This window comes from Rutilus rutilus (genome assembly GCF_951802725.1).
Source record: "Rutilus rutilus genome assembly, chromosome: 1".
Classification (NCBI taxonomy): domain Eukaryota; kingdom Metazoa; phylum Chordata; class Actinopteri; order Cypriniformes; family Leuciscidae; genus Rutilus; species Rutilus rutilus.
This window is the reverse complement of record NC_140209.1, coordinates 55,033,353-55,057,317: the sequence shown is the minus strand read 5'-3', so window position 1 is coordinate 55,057,317 and position 23,965 is coordinate 55,033,353. Positions and strand designations below refer to the sequence as shown.

The following is a 23,965-nucleotide window of genomic DNA, read 5'->3' as shown; positions in this document are numbered from 1 at the left end:
ATTAACGCAGCAAAAGTCGAACAAAACAAACAGTGTTCCAGAATAACCATGCGAGATCAGGCTGCATGTGAACGAAACACTCATCTCCTCAGACAAACCACTCTGTGAGCTTCTGTTACATTGATGTGAACATTATTCACATTAATAGCAATTAAGCTATTTGTAGAGCTGAAGTCAAGTCTACAGCCATACTCATTTATGCCACCCACTCAGCCACTTAGTGCCTATATTCCAAGCAGTGTCACAACATGTCTGCCACGCATAGAAAAACTGCATATTGATGTGTTCTGCCGAACTGTCAAGAAGTAAGCGCTCAGTAAACCACCAAGACGCCAAGCCGCCCACAGGGGATAACAACCTCTGACTGATATGAAACATAAGTAAATATAACGCAAGTGTCATTTTAACGATAACTCTCAATAAAAGATGCACATTCTTATTCATAATCCAACATGTTGCACATATAGTAGAAACAGATAAAACAAACATTTGGCAAATTCATCATCACTTTTACACCATACTTCTGGGTAAGTGTGCCCAATGTTTTTATGGCATCCTGTCACATCTGCTAACACGCCTTCATATTTTAATTTTCATAATAATATTAAATAACTTGACACTCCAATTTTTGATTTGAAAGTATGGAAAAAAAAAACTATATTTGTAAAGTATTAACATATTACTATATTTCCCTTGAATCCTTTTTTTTAGCCCTTTTTTATACATAAAAAGAAGTATACTTTAATGCACTGAATGTGCACTTGTAGTGTACAAGTTTTATACTGGATTTGCAGACGATATAATATTATTGAAATTAAACACCACTTAAGTGCACTTGAGAGAGTAAACTTTCATGACTGTTTCTTAACATACTTAAGAACACTTTTAAAAAGGGCACTAATAATGGACATGAAAAGTACATGAATAATGTCAATGTGCATTTAAAAATAATTATGTTTCAATCTTTTGTCATGCTTTAAAGAAGTACACTTATTTTGATGTGTTGACTAACAAACTACAGCACTTGTAAAATACTTGATTATAATTTTAACTGTAGTGTGTTATTGTCACGGTTGGCTGTGATATATAAAGTGCATGACGATAGAGTCCAGAGAAACACTTAATTATAAAGCAAAACAAACACAGAAGAAATCACGGAAAACCATCCACTTTACATGAAGTAACACGGAAGAGACAGGACAAGGAACTGAACAAAACAGGGAGAACTTATACTAGAACTATATGAGGAAAAATGAGTTAATTAACAAACAACAGGTGAACTGAATGAAACTAACACAAACTAGAAACTAGGTCAAGACAGGAACAAACAAAGCATGCTTCTGACAGTACGCCCTCTGGAAAGGCGTGTCCTCGCGCCATAGTCCAACTGTGTAGGGAGGGCGGGGGCTCTGGAGGGGGACGTGAAACATGAGATGGAGAAAAACTGTCCGGTGTAAACATAGTTCATTGGGGGGGGTGGAGGGTTGGAGGAGCCAGGGAGGGGCCAGCAGGAGAAGTGAGATGGACACCCAGAATCCAGCCAGGATGAGGCCCCAGGGCGGAGTCGAGGGCGTGAGGAGCCATGGTGTAGTCGACCTGATGGACAGCACCCAGGGGACGACTGACAGAGATGCAGCCACCGATGATGGAGACCAAGGTGGAGACAATGAGCCAAAGAGCCCACGCAAAACCGGTGGTACTGGAGACCAAGGTGGAATCGGTGAACCAGAGGACAGAGGCGAAGGCGGTGGGACCGAAGACAAAGACGGACCCAGAGGGAGGGCAGAGCAGGACGATGTCCGACCAAGGACCGATGTCCGACGAGGGAGCCTGATGGAGCCATATGGCGATGGTTTCTGATTGAGCTGAGGAAGGGAGCAGCCAAGGTGGAGCCGATGTGTTGACAGGCCGCGGTGGAGTGATGGGCCCAGAGGCTGGAGGCGGAGCCAGGGGATCCTTTAGGCTTGGTGGAGCTGGTGGCCTGATGACACTTGGTAGATCCTTGTAGTAAGTGGGAGATGCAGAAGGGCTGAAGGATACTAAATGGAGGTGGGGCTGAGGAACATGCTGTTTGAGGAGCAGGGAGAGGGAGGCTGGGCGGGTATTCTGGAGATACAGAGGGCGCTAGAGATACAGAGAGCGCTAGAGATACAAGGGGCACTGAAGATACAAGGGGCGCTGGAGATACAGAGGGCGCCAGAGATACAGGGGGTGCTGAAGATACAGGGGGTGCTGAAGATACAAGGGGCGCTGGAGATCCAGGGGGTGCTGAAGATACAGGGAGAACTAGAGATACAGGGGGCGTTGAAGATACAGGGGGCACTAGAGATACAGAGGGAGCTAGAGATACAGAGGGAGCTAGAGATACAGAGGGCGTTAGAGATACAGGCGGCGCTGAAGATGCAGGGGGCTCTGAAGATACAAGGGGTGCTGAAGATACAGGGGGCGCTAGAGACACAGGGGGCGCTAGAGATATAGGGGGCGCTGGAGATACAGATGGCGCTGGATATACAGAGGGCGCTAGAGATAACGAGATGGCGCTAGAGATACAGGGGGCGCTGAAGATACAGGGGGCGCTAGAGATACAGGGGCACTGAAGATACAAGGGGTGCTGAAGATACAAGGGGTGCTGAAGATACAGGGGGCGCTAGAGATACAGGGGACGCTGGAGATACAGGGGGTGCTGGAGATACAGGGGGTGCTGGAGATACAGAGGGCGCTAGAAATAATGGGGGCGCTAAAGATACAGGGGGCGCTAGAGATACAAGGGACGCTGAAGATACAGGGGACAAAGATACAGAGGGCGCTAGAGATACAGGGGGTGCTAGAGATACAGGGGGCGCTAGAGATACAGAGGGCGCTGGAGATAACGGGGGGCGCTGAAGATACAGGGGGCGCTAGAGATACAGGGGACGCTGAAGATACAGGGGGCAAAGACACAGAGGGCTCTAGAGATACAGAGGGCTCTAGAGATACAGGGGGCGCTGGAGATACAGAGGGCGCTGGAGATAACGGGGGGCACTGAAGATACAGGGGGCGCTAGAGATACAGGGGGCAAAGATACAAAGGGCGCTAGAGATACAGGGGGCGCTGTAGATACAGAGGGCGCTGGAGATAACGGGGGGCGCTGAAGATACAGGGGGCGACGATACAGAGGGGGCTAGAGATACAGGGGGTGCTAGAGATACAGGGGGTGCTAGAGATCAGTGATGCGCGGGTCAATGTATAAACAACCCGCACCTGACCGACGTTTTCAACTAACCCGCCCGCAACCTCTGCCTCGCGAGTGGATGATAGCCCTGAAGACGCCTAGCAATGATATACCTTTAGTGGTAGTATACCTTTGGTTAAGTTATACCTTAAGAGTCTTCGTAGCGCGCAAAGAGACAATGTTATCGGAAAATGCAGCCCAGGTAAGATGCGTATGATGCGTAATGGAGATTCCAAAGCGCTCTTCTTTGGTCAGAACCACGGAGAGCGATCGCGGATAGGTCTGTCCTATGCACTGAAACTTTTAACAATGCAACAAAATATTTAAAGAGCATCAAGCTATTAAAATCTATATTATGTATACGCACAGATAATATAACAGTAGGCTATATTAGTCAATATTTTTTTATTAGGTTAAGCAGTGATTGGATAACGTTTTTTATTTTTTTTATTTAACGTTTTTAATTTAAGGCCCACCCACAATTGCTCTGGCCCATCCAAAACTGGAATCCTGGCGCCGTGCCTGGTTGGTCGTGCCAGTTTTGTGGCTATCAAATGCGTAAATAGCATCGCAAGAAGTACACATGACAAAGCCAGCACTTTGGTCATCTTTCATTATTTCGGCAAATGTCTCCCACACTTTGCTCTTTCTATTTGTGTATTTGCGGAGCTTCCACTCCCCAGTCTTCACCTTTTCTCTTGCCGCCTCCATCTCTACCTGCAGACTGAGCTTGTGCATCATCTTCGCGCCAGTTATTCAGCAAATAAAGTGTAGGCCTATGTATTTCATAGAAAATTGTGTCTAGTACTATATAAATTACAAAGGTTTAATTGGCATCTTTATTTCAAACGACCCGACCGACTGAGACCCGAATATCTTTAAAAATATTTTTGGATGACTCGTAACCGCGGGTTTGGATCAACCCGCGCATCACTGCTAGAGATACAGGGGGCGCTGAAGATACAGAGGGGGCTAGAGATACAGGGGGTGCTAGAGATACAGGGGGCGCTGGAGATAACGGGGGGGGGGGGGGGGGGGCGCTGAAGATACAGGGGACGCTAGAGATACAGGGGGCGCTGAAGATACAGGGGGCGACGATACAGAGGGGGCAGAGATACAGGGGGTGCTAGAGATACAGGGGGCGCTGAAGATACAGAGGGGGCTAGAGATACAGGGGGCGCTGAAGATACAGGGGGCGATGATACAGAGGGGGCCAGAGATACAGGGGGTGCTAGAGATACAGGGGGCGCTGAAGATACAGGGGGCGACGATACAGAGGGGGCCAGAGATACAGAGGGGGCTAGAGATACAGGGGGCGCTAGAGATACAGGGGGCGCTGAAGATACAGGGGGCGACGATATAGAGGGGGCCAGAGATACAGGGGATGCTAGAGATACAGGGGGCGCTAGAGATACAGGGGGCGCTAGAGATACAGGGGACAACGATACAGAGGGGGCCAGAGATACAGGGGGTGCTAGAGATACAGGGGGCGCTGAAGATACAGGGGGCGACGATACAGAGGGGGCCAGAGATACAGGGGATGCTAGAGATACAGGGGGCGCTGAAGATACAGAGGGGGCTAGAGATACAGGGGGCGCTGAAGATACAGGGGGCGACGATACAGAGGGGGCTAGAGATACAGGGGGTGCTAGAGATACAGGGGGGCGCTGAAGATACAGGGGGCGACGATACAGAGGGGGCCAGAGATACAGGGGGTGCTAGAGATACAGAGGGCGCTGAAGATACAGGGGGTGCTGGAGATACAGAGGGCGCTGGAAATACAGGGGGCGCTGAAGATGCAGGGGGCGCTAGAGATGTCATAACACTTAAAATAAACATGCATTTTTTTTAAGAAGAAAAACACTGAATCATTTGCAGGTCGTCTTGACCTACTTTAGGCACCAGTGTAGGTTTTCTGGGTCATTAATCTTAGTGTTATGTCAATGACTGACATGGCAGGAGGGAAGTGAGACACCATTCTTCAGTTTCAGATACAGGAATTAGTGTACACCAGACTCATTTCTCGTTCTCCTTTGATGGCAGCACTCTATAGAGACTTTGTTTGACTGACAGATTGTGTGATACTGTGTAATCTGTGGTTGATCTCTGGGTAAAGCTCACTGACTTCGCAGCTGCCTCAACCACTGACTCATCGTGTCTGTTCCTCCTCTGCCTTCTCAATGACCTTAAAACAAGCGCTGTCACCACATGCAGGGCAGACCATCATGTTCTCAGCATCACAACCACAGGACTGTACAGGTCAGTGAGAAAGTGAGTCTTCAAATTTTTTATTTGCTGCTCACTGGATCCGCAGAGCCAGCTGGAAATCTGGAAATCTGGATCTCTAATCACTGCCTCACCTCACATCCTGCAGCACCGTGAAATTCTCCATCATTTCCCGGTAATAACACTAAAATAACCCTCACGCACATGCACACACAAACACACACACCAAAGCAAAAGACATATTCCTAAACAGGAAACTACTCCAAAACAAGGGTTGTATCGATTAGTCGACTAGCTACTAAGTTATTAGTGCTATTTATAGTTAGTAACTCCGCAAAACCATTCAAGGGAGGAAGGTCAATTGAATGAACACGGATCCAGTTGGTTTCCAAATGGAGAGGAGATGTGAAGGGTGAGGTTGGAGTGCAACAGAAGCAGGTGGAGTGTGAAGAGAATGAATTTTCTTCACTTTTCCAACACAATCAATTCTCAGCGGCTGATTGAAACAGCTGAAGTGAAGGTGGACGGGACGGGTACAGTTGCTTGTGACAATCATTGTGCAGCAATGCCTGGAGGTTTGAGTGCTCCACACTCTCTCCTCACCCCAACAGGTATGCTTGATTAACCGGCTTTTGAACATGAGAGGGACTGGCTCTGCCAAAAAAAGCCTGGGTGACTATAAGCCAGCCGCCAGTTATTAAAGTTATGAATAGTTTATTGCATTTTGTATTTTGGGTTTGAATTTATTCATAAGTTCATGAGTATTTTTATTTTTAGTTAATTAGTTCATAGTTTATTTTTAGTTCATTTTAGATTTGATCTTTTAGTTTAATAATGCATAAATATTCATTTTGTTTATATTTTTAATTACTTTTTAGGTTTTTTTTGTTCATTTTAATGGAGCACAAATATTCATTTTGTTTGTATTTTTAAATAATTTTTTTGTGTCAAAATGAACGTGTTAATGCATGCGATAATGCATAATGCATTTTTCAGTTTAACACGTTAAATATACTTAACGCAATTAACGCAGAATTCGTTTTTTCCGTTATCCTTTGGCTAGCGTTACAATATACGATCATGCTCTTATTCATGCAAATGCTTTTAAACCATTCAAGTGCAATGAGTGCGGTACTGGCGCGTGCTATCTGTGAATCTCCTGTCTGTGTTTTTCATATTTCATACCTGTTGAGTTTACATTTTAAGTTAATTTGACTCATAAAAAGGATTGCTTGTGTGCGCTGCACTAAAAATACCAGTAAAAAAATTATATGAGCAATAAGTTATGGCAACATACTGTATGTTTTTACATTGCTTTACATTGTTTACTCATCAAAATAGGTTCAGCAATTTTAAACTTTTTTAAAAAAATTACTTGAATCAATGAATAGCATTAATAAAGCCCCAGTCTTACAGATCATTAACTAAAAAAAAAGTTGTTTTAGGGTTTAGTTACCCTTTAAATATATATATTTTTTACAGTGTGGTGCTGTTATTCTAGTTTTTTCAATATTTAAATGAAAGAATGCGCAGTACGTGCCTTAAAAATCTTTAACGGTGTTAAATATTTAATGAATCTTAAAGGGAAGTTCAGGATTTTGGACATCGGACCTCATCTCCAAGTTAGCCTGGGTGTTATTTATCAGTAGAGATAGTTTTCAAAAAATTTGCATAGTTGCATAGTTCGACCGGTGCTAGGCTAGCGCGAGTCAACGGTAACTGCTAGCCTGCCATTAAAACAGTTTTACCCACTCCACAGTACACCAAAATCAAATAAATTATAACGCCAGACTATCGATGTAAATGTCTGTTGAGAGAATAATGTTAGAAATCAAACTACTCTTGCATCTCAATGATCGCATTACATTTACAGGAACTAGTTTCTCAGCAGTGGCAGAATTTTACTTTGCTCCGGTTAGTAGTACTGCGCCGAAAAGTAAACAGAACAGAAGCGCACTACAGCCGGGACGTCTAGCTAGCTAGTAGTAGTCTTGGTTGCCTAGGTAACTTAATATCACTCCGCCGCTGCTGTAGACTGTCCTAATAAATACAGGGAACAAAGTAGAACTATTGCAATGCGATGAAAGGGTAGTTTGATTTCTAACATTATTCTCTCAACAGACATCGATAGTCTGGCGTTATAATTTATTTGCTTTTGGTGTACTGTGGAGTGGGTAAAACTGTTTTTAATGGCAGGCTAGCAGATACCGTTGACTCGCGCTAGCCTAGCCTAGAAAATTTTTGAAAACTGTCTCCACTGATAAATAACACCCAGGCTAACTTGGAAATGAGGTCCGATGTCCAAAATCCTGAACCACCCCTTTAAACAGTAACGCACACAGCGTAGAGAATGACAGTCATCTACTTTGAATATCAATTAAGAATTTTGGGCATAAACATATAAATTACATACAGTAAAATGATTGACACTGAAAAAGGACACAACATTAAAATTATAAAAATATTTAATTTAAATAAATAAATGTTCGTTCTGATCTTATTCATCAGGTCTCACACATTTTAGCATCGCGGTCACTAGTTTAGACGAGCTCTGAAACCCTGTGGTGAAACAATCGCGTATGTTTACTAGCCGCTGCTTTCTCAGATCGGCTTGGGTTGGATTAAAACTTTTTAAAACAACGTGTTTTGTTGAGTTTGGAAAAATCTTTACACAGTAAACATCAGAATATCTCTTCTCCTGTCTCTGAAGGTGGCATTTTAGGTGGCATTTAGGTGGCATCAATGAGTTTAAAACGGAAGTGCGTCATGAAGCTCAGTGCAAGTAGTCCATAACAACAACATATTGAGTGTAAATGATTATATGTATTAAAATCATAAATGGATGCTGCTTTATTGGGACATTACTTGTCCCTGTTCCTAAAGCCCTTCCATACACTCACTCCAAACCCTTTCCATTAAATACCTTTTCCCCAATTTTAAATACCCGTTAGGCGCTTTATTTCCACTTTTTGAATATTTTCTTCATTTATATTAAAATAAATGCCTCTCCGAGCTGATGTGCGATGGGAAAAGAGAGAAGAATGAGTTCGGAAAAGGTGTATTCGAACTCGAGTCGATCATGCTAACGCCACACCACTGATTCTGTTGTCTGTGGGATTTCTTTTGTAATTTTGTCCGGCTCAACCAGACATTGGTGGATGGAGTTAGTGTAAAAAGCCTTTGCCAACAAGGCGGGCTATTTGCTCTTGGTGTAAAAAGACACTCTGTAATAATACTGGCCTTCACACACATAATTCATCCATCACAGCATAGCATGTTGTGAGGAATGGGTGGACTGGGGAAGTAAAAAGCATTATTCACATTTACACAGCTGAAGAGGGATATGAAGTGGGTTTAGTGTTGAAGGACACAGCTTCAGAGGGAAGGAGATTGGCTGATCGCCTGCTTCTCAGCACACTCACACATGTACGAAGTGCATCAAATATCACACTATCTTCCACTCTTCACACCTGTATCCTGAGAGAAACACATTTTGCACGCTGACCTGCGAACTTGATGTGGAACTTATTCTCGGGTTTGAGGATCTGCACATAGAGAGGGCAGTTTGGGGCAAAGTCCTTCACGGCCCAGGCTCTGAGAATGGTCTGATGGTCCTGTGTCAAAGAAAAACAGAGAGAAAGAGAGGCATATGCCCAGAAGTATACCATTAGTCATAGTGTCTGCTCTTATGTACCCATTACCCTCTTTACAGACAAATTAACATCTAAAGTGCCTGATAACTAGTGAAGGTGAATCTCATTAAAACCTGTACAGGTCTCATTTCAACACACAAAAATATATATATAAAAAAAATTATAAAAAAAATCAGGAAATCATATTTTGCATAAAGAAAATAAAGCCTATTTTTGGGACTGTTACTTTTTTTTTTTTTGCAATGTAATATTATTTTAACATTATTAAGCACATTTGTCACCATGTTCCAGACATTCCACGTTTTTTTTTATTATTCGTAAAAAAAGTATTATTGTAATACAATGTTTCTATTTAAATGCTAATAAATTAAACGTCGTACAACACATAGTACAGGATGAAAAATTGTGCAATTATATCTTTTATATAAAAAAAAAAAATGTTTTGCATTTTGCAATATAAAGCCTATAGTTTTTGGCAAATTCAGTTATTGTTTTAGTTTCATTTTAGTTTCATTTTCATGTGCTGCGTCCGCAGTAGGAACTACATTTTAATTTAAACTTACTTCATGACTGTTAAAAAAAAAAAACGTTCTATATAGTATGAACTAGGGTAGTATAAATGAAATGCGGATATACTGCATCCACAATGTTGTTACTGTCACGTGACCTTCCAGCGTCAGTTGTGTCGCTTCACTGCTATTAAGAAATCCTCTCCTGTGGCCTCGTTGGATAGTAAAGTGTCCATCAAATGCATATTTCAGAATCACAGCGGAAGGATTAGGTCATTCGGACATACAGTACTGCTCTGTTGACATACTGTTTTGGTTGGCGGCTTGGCGCCTACTGTATAGTAGGAAATTATTCGATTTTGGACTTTTAGTTTGTTTCTCATTGTTTTTCTTTTCTGTTTCCTTGGTTGTCATAGTTACTCACTGTTTGATTGATTAGCCCCACCTGTCTCTTATTTCCTTCCTCAGTTATCCTGTGTATATATTGTCCTCAGTTTCAGGGGCTGTTTACACGACAGCGTTTTCAACTAAAAACGTAAAACTTTGTATGCGTTTTGGCCATTCTTTTACAAGACAACAGCGTTTTGGGTGCCTGAAAACGCAAACTTTTAAAAATGGGTTTAAAAGTGCAAGTTTTTGAAAACTCCATGTAAACAACAAAAATGCAAATCTCTGAAGACGATGACATCATGCACATGTGTATTACGTGTTCAGTCTATAGTGTTTCATCGCCATCTAATGGCCTGGCAGCAGAATACAGCGTTTTTAGTCGTTTTCGTGGATCCGTGTGAATGGGGATCATTTTGACTGAAACGTTGTTTTTATCCATTCTCGTTAGTTGTTTAGTGGTTTGTTTTTCCTTCAATGTATTTATATTTTGGTTTATTGTTAATAAAAAAAAAAAAAAAAAAAAAAAATCACTGCTGCGCTTAGATCCTGCTTCAACTCTTCTTTCCTGCAACCCTTCCTGACAGTTAAAAAAATATATATATTACCGCAATAAAATTATTTTTTATTGATGGTATTGGTATGTATTACAGTAAGTGGAGGAGAGAATGAATGTCACAATGCAAAATTAGGTCTCCTTTTCTCGATGCTTAATATAAAATTATCATTTATTTCTTTTGATTTTGGGTTGAAATATTCAACTACTTTCTCAAACATTGCTTACAACTGCCTTGAGGATAAATCATTTCATGTTGAACTGTCAAAATGTAAAATCAGTGAGGAGAATGTGAAAGAGAATCAGGCTAATACATGGGATGTTCGAATCTGCTGCTTCCTATTTTACGGACAGAAACGAGAGGGTAGAGAAGCAGAATGAGAAAAAAGGTGAGAAGATTGAGCTGGAGGGGAACGTACAGCGGCAAAGCGGTCCACTTCAAACCGGTTGCTTAGGATAAAACAGGCCTTGGCATCGTCCATCCTGCAGCCGATCACGATGAAGAGGATACAAGAGACCAGAGAAACAGGGTCAGGTTCCATAACAGGGGGGAAAGGAGGGAGACAAAGAGAGAAAGAGAGTGGACAGAAGAGAAAAACAGAGGATGTAAAAGATAAAAGTCAATACTTCCAAAAGTGTTCATATGACATCTGCGGCCTGCTACTGATCACCACAAAAATATCTTCAACTCGTCCCTCAAAAATGAATGAGAAGTGTGAGTTCTAGTTAATCAAAAAAGCTTTTCTTGAGCTGATATGGTAAGCTATCAGTTTAAGCGAGACTAACAGAAAACAAAGAAAGGGAAACATTTGACCATTTTAGCTTTGGTAATATAATGTGATTATATAAGAGATCATATTTTCATTAGTACTTAATACGGCATTTTCATAATTTCAAATCAGACACCAAATAGAGTGATTTGTCAGAAACATTTAGTAAAACATGTTTTTTACTCATTAACATTAATATGAGCTACACACTGCTTTTTAAGCCTCCAGTCAAAATGCAGTGACTCAGCTGAAGGAAGTGCTCAAAATTGATTGATTATGAGTTAATGAAATGGAATATTTATAAAGACTTATAAAGGCACTTGAGGCATAGTAGACATGATGTCCCTTATGAAAAAAAAGTTCAGAAAAAGTACTAATTATGGAAATAATAAACTTCAAAAGAATACTTACACTTATATTAAAAGCAATTAGCTGAGCTTTTTTGACCCACTCAAGTAGGACTTGTGTACATCTTTTTATGTCATTTCATAATTACTTCAATTGTCTTGAAATATTGTTAATGTGTACTGGCAAATGTATACTGTCAATCATTTATGCTAAACTAAAAAATACTGGGTTGCACTTTATTTGGTAACACTTTATTTTACAGTGTCCTTGTTACACGTTACGTGTAGTTACTGTAGTAATAACTATAAATTATGCATAACTACACGCATCTAACCCTAAACCAAACCTTATTCCTAACCCTATAGTAAGTACATGTAGGTAATTATTATTACTCAGCACTTAAATGTATAGTTACACTGTAACAAGGACACCTTAAAATAAAGTGTAACCCTTTATTTTAAGGTGTCCTTGTTACAATGTAATTATTCATTTAAGTACTGAGTAATAATAACAACTAACTACTAGCTATAGGGTTAGGATTAAATGGCCTTTCATTCCATTGATGATATAATCTGCAAGTATAAACTTAAAGGGATACTTCACCGATTAGCATTAAGCTTTGTATCAGTAGAAACCCGGTAGTATTTCTGTATTGTGTGTCTGGAAAAAAACCTCCGGTGATGCAAAAAATCATAATTTGGCCAGAGGATAGAGACTACAGCCAGTAGTAGGAGCTCGTTCCGCATGTCTTCAACCCGCCCATAGGGGGTGGGAAATCACGATAAAGCGGCGTCTTTTCAGTTTCGAGTCAACTAGTAGCCTAGTTGTATCATTTCTTCCGATACTGCCCTCTGTAACCGGTAGGCGTGGCTTGGGAGTGGCCTCTTAGGGCAGCGAAGCAAGTGCATTCTGGGAGTTGTTGTCTTTCATCCACATGAGCCAAAAATACTTTTTCTGGCTTTTCTCAGTCTAGAAGGCACCAACTTCTAAAATAATTCCACATTTCTGCTCCACAAATGACCCAATTTAAATACATGTTCATCTTTCCAGCGGTGAAATATCCCTTTAAGATTTGAAGTATACTACAAGTGCACATTCAAGACAATTAAGCGTGTTCAGGTGATTGGTACTGTTTACTCAGCAGGCTTACTTTGCCCTCATTAGGTCCTGGTCTTTGAGAGCAGATCCCTGCAGGTAGATGACCCTCTGAGCCCACAGTGGGATATGGAGAACTCTGCGCACCTGGACGTCCATTTCAGCAGGACACAAGATGACCACATAGTAATCCTGGACACGATGAGCGCAAGTTAGTGGAAAACTGCAGGCCAATGCAACTCATATCAAACACATAAATAGCTTGGTTAAATTAAATTGATGTTCAGTTAATCCTAGTACAAGCTTCCAGCTATCCTTAAGAGGATTAACAGAGCACAGCAGGCTGTCTGAGCTCAAATTAACATGAACGTACACACATTTACATGTGTACATACGCACACGCATGCTTACCTGCAGTCTGGGGTGCGCAAAGAACTCGTTGAGAAAGTCCATGAGCAGGTCTATCTTGAGACAGCTGACACACAACACCACGTGCTTCTCGGTCTGGGCGCGATAGCGGCTGTAGTTCCCTCCAGACTTCTGTCGCTCCATCCACAAGAAAGCCAACTGCTCAAACTACGGGAAATTACAGGGAACGAAGCTTCATTAAGACATCAGGCTACACGTGGATTATCAGAACCTGAGATAACTACCTGTGAAATTAAAACTAATTCTGAATACATTCTGATTCATATAATTGTATATTTTAAATGTATAGTTTTGACTAGTCTTGAATATTTGCATATTGCTGTGGATTGTGTGTGTAGACACTAGGGTTGTAACAATATATTGTGTCCCAATATATCGCAATACAAAAATGCAACAAAATGTATCGTGGATAGTGACAATATGTATCGTGGATAGTTGAGTGTCAGTACTACATTAAACTACCACATATAATGTTGAATATAATGTATAATATGGGGAATATTTGTGTAAAAAGCGGCCTTCATTATTTTAAATATATCTTGTCAGTGACAGAGTGCAAGCATATTCGTCTAAAATAATTCTGTATTTTCAGCTTCAGAATCATGAATATATTTTTATTCTGGTGTCACCATTGTCCTGTGCATTGGGTTACTAGCACCAAAGTCCAATCCTATTCATTTACACCCACAATGTAATAAAATTGAGTACATTTTTTGTTAACCTTTTACCATATGTCTTGGAGTATCACAATAATTTCATATCGTGAGTTCAGTATCATGATATGTATCGAATCGTGACATGAGGGTATCGTTACACCGCTAGTCGATACTGTTTTTGATCATGTTTGTGGATCATGCTTCTGCAAAGATAAGGCTGCTGTTGTGGATTGTGTGGGTGATATTGGCAGTGAGGATATTTTATATGTTCCTGTATAAAAGCGCTCAGACGCATGTTTAACAGCAGGCGTAAATGTCTGACAGAAGAGGGAACATAAAGGGATTCTCAGCAAAGATTTAAGCTGTTTTATTAGCAGTGGTGGGTAATGTCTGCTATTCATTGGCTTTCAGGGCAAATGGTATTTGGGAATTGAGATTTGGCACTGTTTAATTGCAATACAGAAGCGACGAAGAAAAAAAAACTCATTGCGATGTGTGCACAGGGAGCGATGGGATACGGTGGCTGCTGTCAGTCTGTACGGTAGGATGGCTCTCTGCGGGCCGTGAGCCATACCGGAGATTTCCCCTGTCAGGCCAGAAACAAACACAGGCTCGGCCGTAACGCTCGAGCACCAGCTGCGTGTGGGTGGCAGCAGTAAATGTCAGCTGGTATTTGTAGATGAAAAGAGTGGGAGGGCCTCGCCGGAGCCACTGCCATTTCCTGTGTGATGGAAACATAGCAGCTTCCCGAAGAGGAAACTGGCAGGGAAGCCCTCACATCACACATGAAAGACAAGCCCGCTCTCATCTCATTCTCTCCTCAGCCCCACGGGAGGCTTGTGCCCGTGAGTGAGTGTGTGCGAGACCTGTTTGGGTGAGTGTGTGTCAGCAATACAAGGTATATGCTGAAATGGGATGTGAAATGCGTTTAATTAAAAGCACTGTGTACATGGAAGCGTGTGTGTGTGTGTGTGTGTGTCAGACTGTGAAAATCACCAGCTGTGTCGCGTCTCACGGGGCCTTTAACACAAAAGTGATTCGGCTCAGTGCTTTTGTCATCATAACCACATAATATTTGCATAAAATGTCTGAAAGTTGAAAGTAAAAGCGGAAAACCTTTTTTGAAATCATCTTATGTGAAAGAACAATGCAGAACTACTGCTGAGTAAAGTTAAGATAAAATACTCCCTTTCATTCACTAGATTCACTGTAAATGTTCCACAGTAATTCGTAAAATTTGCCTAAACGACACAATTTCAAAGTTCTTTCAAAGAACTTGCCGAAAGCTTGATGTGAATATTAAGGCGAGACACTACAGGTGAATAGGGGAACATTTTTAACTAGCAGATATCACCATGAAACTTTCCCAGTTGATTACCTACATTAAGATGAGAAAAAAAAATGATTACAAGTTTTCTGTAATTTAATGTTTAAATATGCAAATTAGGCAATATCTAATTAAATATGCACTAATTTGCATATCTTTTAAAAAACTAAATTTGAGTATTGGATAAAGCCAGGTTAAAAAAAAAATGTCATTGTGTTCACATATTAGATGGGAAAACAATTACAGAGGGATATCTACTTTTGTTATCCTGTAAATAAGAATATACTGTCAATAGCCTTAAAAAATTATTTTCGCCATGTTTTTTGGAATAAAATGTTCTATAAATCAGGCTAGGAATAATATATTTACAAATCCCTCTGTAAATGTCTTCATAATATAACTAGGTACAAGACTGGAAAGTTTGGTGTATATAGGTGCTACTGAAGTGGATATTTCGGACTTGGAGTATGAGAGAAAAGTCATTTTGAGAAAACAGGCTTTAAAAATGTATCATCAGCCAATGAGATTGCGCATTCAGCCCTTTTACTTTCACGATTGGTTGATGATAAAAAGGAAATGACCATATTTGGATCTGACAGGATTGAACAGCAGAGAGAGAGCTTTCTAACGGTGTGTGTGATGACAGGGAGCAGACAGCGATCGCGGAGCAGCATGTTGATTAAGAATGCCAACTTTTGTTGAATTTATGAGAAATCTACAGACGCAAACAGAAAAAAGTGTAATAAAATAAAGACCTAAATGTGTATTTCAGACTTTTTTTCACCACAAATCTGAAAGAAGACATGTTATTGAAGACAAATATCCAAAAATCTCAAAATTGACCAGTAAAAAAACAACGATGTTTTTGCCTGCCATGTCTCGCCTTAAGTGAACGGATATATTCTATTAAGATGACATAAGGTAGCTATTACTAAGGCTAAGTGTGACCCTTTGAAATCTTCTATTCATCTTTCTGATTATCTGCAATTTAGAAAATTGTTTTAGAAAAAAGTTTTAAGTATAATCATATTTTATATATTAATATATTTTCTAGTTGAAGCCTCAAAACTGAAGTTGAAATTGGTTAAATTATTTTGATGAGTTGAAGTATTGGAAAAATAAACATATGTTGCCATGAATTATTAATCATATCAGCTTCAGCTTTTGGACCAATCAGTAAACATCTGAAAGTTTCAAGAGTCTGAAATGAAAGGCAAAAAAGATATACAAAATTAATTCATGCCCCCACAATTCGAGATATGGGTGCAAAAATGCCCCTTTACTAACTTTTCCTTTTTACCATATCACAAACGCAATAGTGTTGATTTTCCCGAATTTCAGCACAATTGCAAATCCGTTAGTAATTTTATACAACAGCTCAATAAAAAAAGTTTATTAGTAACTTACATTTTAGACAAAATATGGTCAATAGTGCCTGTTTTTGCTCTATACGACTAATGAAAATATTTCTAAAAGCCAGAGCAGAACCGTAGTGTGTCTCTGAGCAACACAGTGGTGTTTCGTTACTGAATGAATGCACATTTTTGAACTAATCGGGTCAACGATTCAATGATCCATTCATGAAGACAGTCACTTGCTTTGTTCCTGAATGAATCAGCCATTTGAGTGAATTGGTTGAATAAATGACTCAATGACTGAACCGCTGCACATCACCAAGCAAAACACAGTAGTGGCGTGTTGTTGTTCTGGAATGAATTAGTGTTTTTCAACTAATCGGGTGAGTAAATTATTCAATGACTAACTCATGAAGACAGTCACTTGCTTCGTTCCTAAATGAATCAGACATTTGAGTAAACTGGTTGAATAAATGACTCAATGGCTGAACCGCTGCACATCACCAAGCAAAACACAGTAGTGTCGTGTTGTTGTTTTGGAATGAATTAGTGATTTCAACTAATCAGTTGAGTAAATGATTCAATGACTAACTCTTGAGAACAGCAGTTTCGTTCCTGAATTAGTTCAATGAAAGATTCACTGAAAAATTCACAACACTAATGCACAGACTGGCGATTTGTACACACACACACACACACACACACACACACACACACACACACACACACACACACACACACACACACACACATATATGGACAGTTTTAGCATGATAATGGATACGGCAATGTTAATGTATTTGCTCTTGGTAGACTAGATCTGCCACACTGCTGCTGCAGAGCAAGTATGGACTTGCTACTGCCAATAGATACACAGACATGCTGCTGTGAGCATGTAAGATATGCTGTTGCTGCATGAACAGACATACATAAATCCTGTAGCAGATCTATAGGCAGGTGGAGGGGTTTAGAGGAACTGATAGCACACTGCAGGACTAGCTTACAAGCAAACACTGAACCAGACAAGATTAAAAGGATGAGTTGGAATGGTCCGACCATGTATTTTATTTACCTGTATTGGTAGAACTATAAGAGCTACACAGATCATGATGACCACGAGCAGCTGAGAGGGCCAGATCTGTGGTGTGACATCACCAAAGCCCACCGTAGAGAAGGTGACAACACAGAAATACAGAGAGTCAAAGAGCGTCAGGTTGTTCCCTGCGCGTTCCAAGTGCTGAATCCCGCAAATACTGGAAAAGAGAGATAAAAGGGTGTAAGAACAGCTGAAATATGGATTTAAAGGGATAGTTCACCCCAAAATTAAAAGTGTTCTTCAAAACATCTATGATGTTATTTTAAAGCACTATGAGTATGAACGGTTGTGTGGAAAAGAGCTGTACTCAGATTTGTTTGTAAAAAAAAGTCATGAAAAAAAATTATGGGTTTAGATATGGTGATGAGTAATAAAAACTCTGAATAAACCATTCCTTTCAAGGGCTTTTCAGGTGGACAGGTTTGGAGGTGTGTATGGAAAGCCAGAGGGTTTCTATCATCACCGGATGATTTGGAGCAAACTGTGATAAACACGAGCTAAAACTGTGTGGTGAGCCACAAGACGACATGATGTGAACCCTGTTTGCGTGCCCGTGTGTGGGTTATCTTTCAGTACCGCTGGTGTGTGCGGCGCATGTGCGTGTTTGCTCCGTGTTGAAAGGCCGGTTGAGTCAACACGCAGCTGTCAGCGGTGAAAAGGTCATTCGATTCTCTGCCTTCTGTTTTACAAACGCACCGTTACCCTGTACATTCGGCACCTCCCTGCTACTTACCTCACAGAACAAGAGAACACACACACAATATGGTGTTTAATTAATCAGCACTTTGGAAACATCATCCTGTCAAATCCTGACCAGTCACACAGACAGCTGCAACATCACCACAGATCCTATTCTGTTATTCTACACATTTCTTGTACCAAAAGCACCATTAAGTGTTCTGCTCTCCCACTGACTTATTGTAAAGTTAAACAATCTTCGCAGTAAATGAATCATTTCAAGTCCTGTTTGTGTTTTTCTCTCACCAGGTGAAGATGAGGCAAAGTAGGGTGCTGATGAGGATGAGCACCTGGTTGAACATGGCCGAGTGTGTACGCTGAATCGCTCTGTGCAGGTCATTCTGAAAACAACATGAAGGAGAAGAGGCAGGCATAAAAGAAGGCAGAGATGAGAGACAGTGAGACATTTAATAACGTATAGTGCTATTGTACTTGTACTTATGATAAAAAAACCAAAACAATCATCAAGAGGTTTGGCAAATTTGATAACCAGCAAGCTTTCAACAGCAGAGGACAGATACAATCAGGAAAATAAGGCATGCGGAGGAAGTGAGATAGAGATGGAGAAGAAAATAAGAGCTGTGTGATAAAAGTGGATACACACAGACACAATTTCACTGGAAGAAAGGACAGGAGATAGGCTTCATTTCTTACAATCATGTTCTCAAGAGCGTGTTTGGCCAGCCAGCAGTTCAGGAAAACTGGAATGAACAAGTTTCTGAGGGAAGGCAAAATCACCTGATTGGAAAGAAAAAAGACTTAATTTCCTTCAATTCAACGAGTTTTGTGATACAGCTCTAACACACAATACAGAGTTTCTAGCACCGCTATTCAGGAGCACTGCTGCTCCACTGATGATTCTTTAGCTCCATGGCAAATATACTATATATATATATATATATATATATATGTATATATGTATATGTGTGTATGAAGAGTTGAGATGCAAAAGCCTCTAAGTGCCATCTGAAATTTTCTTCTAGAATGATCATTTTTATAAAGCTTGTTTATTTAAGTTCAGTAATTTCACTTAAATTACAATTAATAGGTAATTTGCATTGCCATTTAAGTGAAATTACTGAACTTAAATATATGAGCTTCATAAAAATGATCATTCTAGAAGAAATTTTCAGATGGCACTTAGAGGCTTTTGCATCTGAACGCTTCATATATATATATATATATAAACATATATCAGCAACAGAGTTTTAGAGTTTTTGGTAGTCATGTTAAATTATAAAATTTAAATAATAATAATAATGTCAGAAGCCAAAAAAAAAGAATTGTTAGTATAATAATAATAATAATAATAATAATGATAATAATAACGTCAGAAGCTAAATATTGTTTAATTTTTAGTAAAATAATACTACTAATAATAATAATAATAATGGAGTCAGAAGCAAAATATTGTTTATTTGTTGGTAAAATAATAATATTAATAATAACAATAATGTCAGAAGCAAAATGTTGTTTAATTGTTAGTAAAAAATAAAAAAATAAAAAAAATAACAATAATAATAATAATAATAATAATAATTGAATAATAATGTCAGAAACTAAATAAAATAATATTTTTAAATTGTTAAATAAAATTACATATAATAATATTAATAATAACAAATGATCAATAAAATCCCATTGGCACATTTTTACTCACAGTGATCACAAAAGGAACGGCGCTGATCATCTCCAGAATGAACGGAATGCGTAACACTTGCTCCCAAACGTTGCCCTGGAAACAAGGATACTTGTGTCAAGGTCAGGAAACTAGTGTTTGTGTGACCTCTTGTATTAGAGGATAAAACACTGCTTTGATAAGGTTTGAACCATTGAAAAACAGCAGGGTTAAAGGTCACTCTCCTCGCCCCCTTGGAAATAAGTTTCATTTATCGGATGCAGTTGAGCCTGTGGCTCTATTAAGGTGTTAAACATCTGCCATATTTTACAAGCAAGATATATGTTTAGGTCTCACTCACGTGGAACCTGCGTGGGTGAAAAAGACTAGCTGGTTTGAAAAGAAATCCAAGCAGAGCATAAATGAGTTGTACTCATCGCACTGGGATCAAACGAGGTGTAGGAGACTCTAAGACATCCCTTCACTATCAGACAAACATGCCTCGTGCTTTCTCTCACCACTTAGTCCCTTCAAAACAGCTCAACGCAACTCTTCCTCTACTCTTAAGGTGGTTAAGCTTGTTTCTGAAACGCTGTAGCTCGCCTGTTGCTTGTCTAAGACGGTCGACCAACATGATGAGCCTGCTGGTGAACCAAATTGGACCAACTAATGACCATAAATACCAACTATGATCATCTAGGAACCACACCGTACCAGCTGCCATCAGAAGGCATTTTTAGAAGGATTCTATCCGTTTCTCCATCTCATTTTGTCTGACCTTCTCAAATACACTCTGGGGACTGCAGATCTAATATATTCAGGGTGAAGGAACGATCTAAAAAGTCAATGGGACACAATGTTAAACATTCCAGCTCTGCTCATGAACATTAATTACGTGAGATAATGTAGTAGTCCATAATAGCATTAATGCTCACATGCTCGTTTAGTCAACTGCCGAGCAACCAGATTTGTGAGGTGAGCTACTAAGCAAAACAAACATACTGATTATCAGTCACAACATGCAAGATACATTTCCCAATACATAAGGTTATTTAGAGTTATTTGGTAAAAGCTCAAATGCAGCTAGCAATGAAATGAATAGGAATCTGACAGATACTGTAGTTCTCTCTAGGTATTAGAGGCCGCTTTGAAAACAGTACAAGTACTAGTGATAAGACCATGAGCACATGTGTTGTTTGACTCACCTTGTAGCTGAGGTACACCAACAACATTGTCTCTGAAAAACTGATGAATGCAACAAGCACCTGGTGAGAAGAGAAAATAGGCAAACAAGAGAGATAAAAAGAGACAGAGATTAGAGAAAAAAGCAGAGGCTGTGTAGGAAGAAACAGCAGGAGCAGTGAGTTTCACACTGTCTGAGAATAAATGGCGAAACTGTGGGCAACACAACAATGGAAAATGTGTCTGTGTGTGTCTTTCAACCACAGGCTCTTGTATGTACCACGGATTGATTTAATATTTATTATATTTGGTAACACTTTACAATAAGGTTTCATTTGTTATCACTGGTTAAATACAAAGTTCTGTCATGAAACTATTGGCTGATTGGTTCCTGCTGTATCAGTAGCCAATGAGCTCTGATCAAGTTTGATCAAAGCAACGAGGGATTAAAACTTTGTGAATAGAAAGTTGTCAGAAATTATAAAGACGACAAAAGAAAAGAATAATTAGAGCCATAACCAGGCTGGAGAGCGGTGAATGTGTGCAGGGAAGACTGAAACTGAATGGGGCAATTTGCACCACAAAACAATAGAGAGAATACACTTTGAATGGATGCTTTGAAGATGACAATAAACATCAGTTAGCATTTTAGAGTCTTCTCAAAATAAAAACCACATGACATGTTCTTGAAATTCAGAGTTTTAGACTCGTCTTCAGAATATAACTGTCGCAGTTGTGTTCTGTTTGTGTTAGTCACATGTCTTTTGTTCTGTTTTCCCGCCACTCATCCGTTTCCATGTCAACCTTTATTAGTTCTTCTGTATCACCTGTTCAGTTAATCGTCGTCATCTGTGTTTGTATTTAGATAATCAGATTATGATTTTAATAAATCTTGCAATACTTACATCATTAATAAAATCATCAATGTAAAATATGTGTAAATATTATTTAATTGTATTTGGGGAAACATAAAATGCTATGAAATTAGCATTAGGAATCATCCCACATTTTATTCCAAATTTTTTTTTTTTTTTTTTCACCATTGTGATTTCCATGACAACATTAATTGTGATTTGTAAATTTTTTTTTGATTTTTGTTCATTAAGGGTAAGATGACAGAATTCTTCAGTGATGTGTGTGCATCCATCGTTTTAATATTAAATACAATCATAAGATTGCCAAGATCACATAAGATCACAATTCATACAAATTTACTTTTAAAATCACACAAAGGACAAAAGTGCCTGTAGAAGAAACACAAGTGTATGTGTGTGTGTGTGTGTGTGTTAATGAATTTGTTCTGACCTGAAGAGCCCAGAGTGGCAGAGGCCTGTTCACCCAAATTATGAGGGACCTGATGAAAGGAAGCCATTATTATAACGAAATGAGGTAAAGAATGAAAGGGAAATTACAAATTAGAGACGCTCGGATCAAGAAGCAGGCCCATAATTGAACACTTTTTTCCCCCCACACATGTCAAACAAACACACCAATTCCAGAATCCAATCCATTTACAATGCCTGAGCAATAAACAGATTCATATTAAAAAAAATTGTGACAAATTAAGAAATCAAAGTGTGTATTCTGCAGTAAAGTAATGAGCAGAGTGGCATCCTGTCAGACACATCATTAAATGCTTACAGACTGCCGCCAGCCTTTTTGGTTCTTAATAAATAGCAAAAAGCTGACCGCCTTGTTAAACAGGTCACGGAGACTCCTTGTGCACTGTCCTGAAGTCAATAAATCAATTCTATTGCTGGCATGAGACAAAACAGTCTAACTGTACACAACACAATACATTTCTAGCAAAAAAAGTCATTTGAATCACAGCCAGTCAGAACATGTTGGATATTTAACATACAGTTCAATTTTAGACCAATCAGATATGATTGTGGGCGGGGCTACCCAGCACAACATCACAGAAATGGGAAACAATCAACCAATTTGTTGCAGTTGGTTAAAAACATTCTGCTCGTGTTTCATGAATGAAGTGATTTTGAGTCACACAGCAGCTTTGCCCTTGTTAAAAAGAAGCACTTTAAAAGTGTACTTATTATGGAAATATTATACTTTAAATTAATATACTAAAGTGTGAACTGAATGTAATGTTTTCAGACATTTAAAGGAGTAGTTCACTTAAAAATTTAAATTCTGTCATCATTTACTCAACCAAACAGTTGATGAGCCCCATTGACTTCCATAGTAGGAAAAAAAATACTATGTTAAAAATGAACTGTTTGGTTTCTGACGTTCTTCAAAATATCTTCTTAAGTCACCTTAAGAAGAAAGAAATTCATACAGGTTTGAAACAACTTGAGGGTGAGTAAATGATGACAGAACTTACATTTTTAAGTGAACTATTCCTTTAACTCCATGTTATACAATTAAATGAAAATGATTCATAGTTTAAATTCACACTAAATGCTATTAGCTGAACTTTAGAGTGCTAGTAGGACTTAATTACATCTTTATAATTTTGTCTTTGAAATATGGTTGAAGTGTACTGCCGAATGAAACAAGCATTTATGATAAACTAAAATATGGTTTAATGTTTTGATGCTTTAATATTGAAACTTGTATTTCATGTATTTAAATATTTGTAATCACACATTTGCAATGAAGTTGCAAATTTACATTTAAACGATAGCCTATTACCTTATATGCAAATTAGCTCCGCCTCCACACCAGCGTTGACGATCACACGTTGACGTGATTGGTTACAATTATGTGATTGATTTCAAACCCCTTTTTTGAGACTTTCTTTTGGTTCACTGCAGTTTTATGGAGATAATACTCAGCAATGGTGTTG

The 23,965-nt window shown here is 39.4% G+C and overlaps 1 protein-coding gene across 1 annotated transcript in view; it reads right to left on the bottom strand.

Annotated features, from left to right (window-relative positions):
- kcnt2b (potassium sodium-activated channel subfamily T member 2b) overlaps nucleotides 1–23,965 on the bottom strand; it is a gene marked incomplete at its 5' end in the record, with an annotated part of 98,397 nt that overhangs the window by 35,437 nt on the left and 38,995 nt on the right. Inside the window, 10 exons of the mRNA XM_084432055.1 lie at nucleotides 8,943–9,051; nucleotides 10,962–11,025; nucleotides 12,811–12,947; nucleotides 13,167–13,331; nucleotides 17,595–17,775; nucleotides 18,603–18,697; nucleotides 19,011–19,094; nucleotides 20,017–20,091; nucleotides 21,180–21,239; nucleotides 22,462–22,510. Of these exons, the coding sequence (XP_084288181.1) occupies nucleotides 8,943–9,051; nucleotides 10,962–11,025; nucleotides 12,811–12,947; nucleotides 13,167–13,331; nucleotides 17,595–17,775; nucleotides 18,603–18,697; nucleotides 19,011–19,094; nucleotides 20,017–20,091; nucleotides 21,180–21,239; nucleotides 22,462–22,510 (1,019 nt within the window). The remainder of the gene's footprint in view (nucleotides 1–8,942; nucleotides 9,052–10,961; nucleotides 11,026–12,810; nucleotides 12,948–13,166; nucleotides 13,332–17,594; nucleotides 17,776–18,602; nucleotides 18,698–19,010; nucleotides 19,095–20,016; nucleotides 20,092–21,179; nucleotides 21,240–22,461; nucleotides 22,511–23,965) is intronic.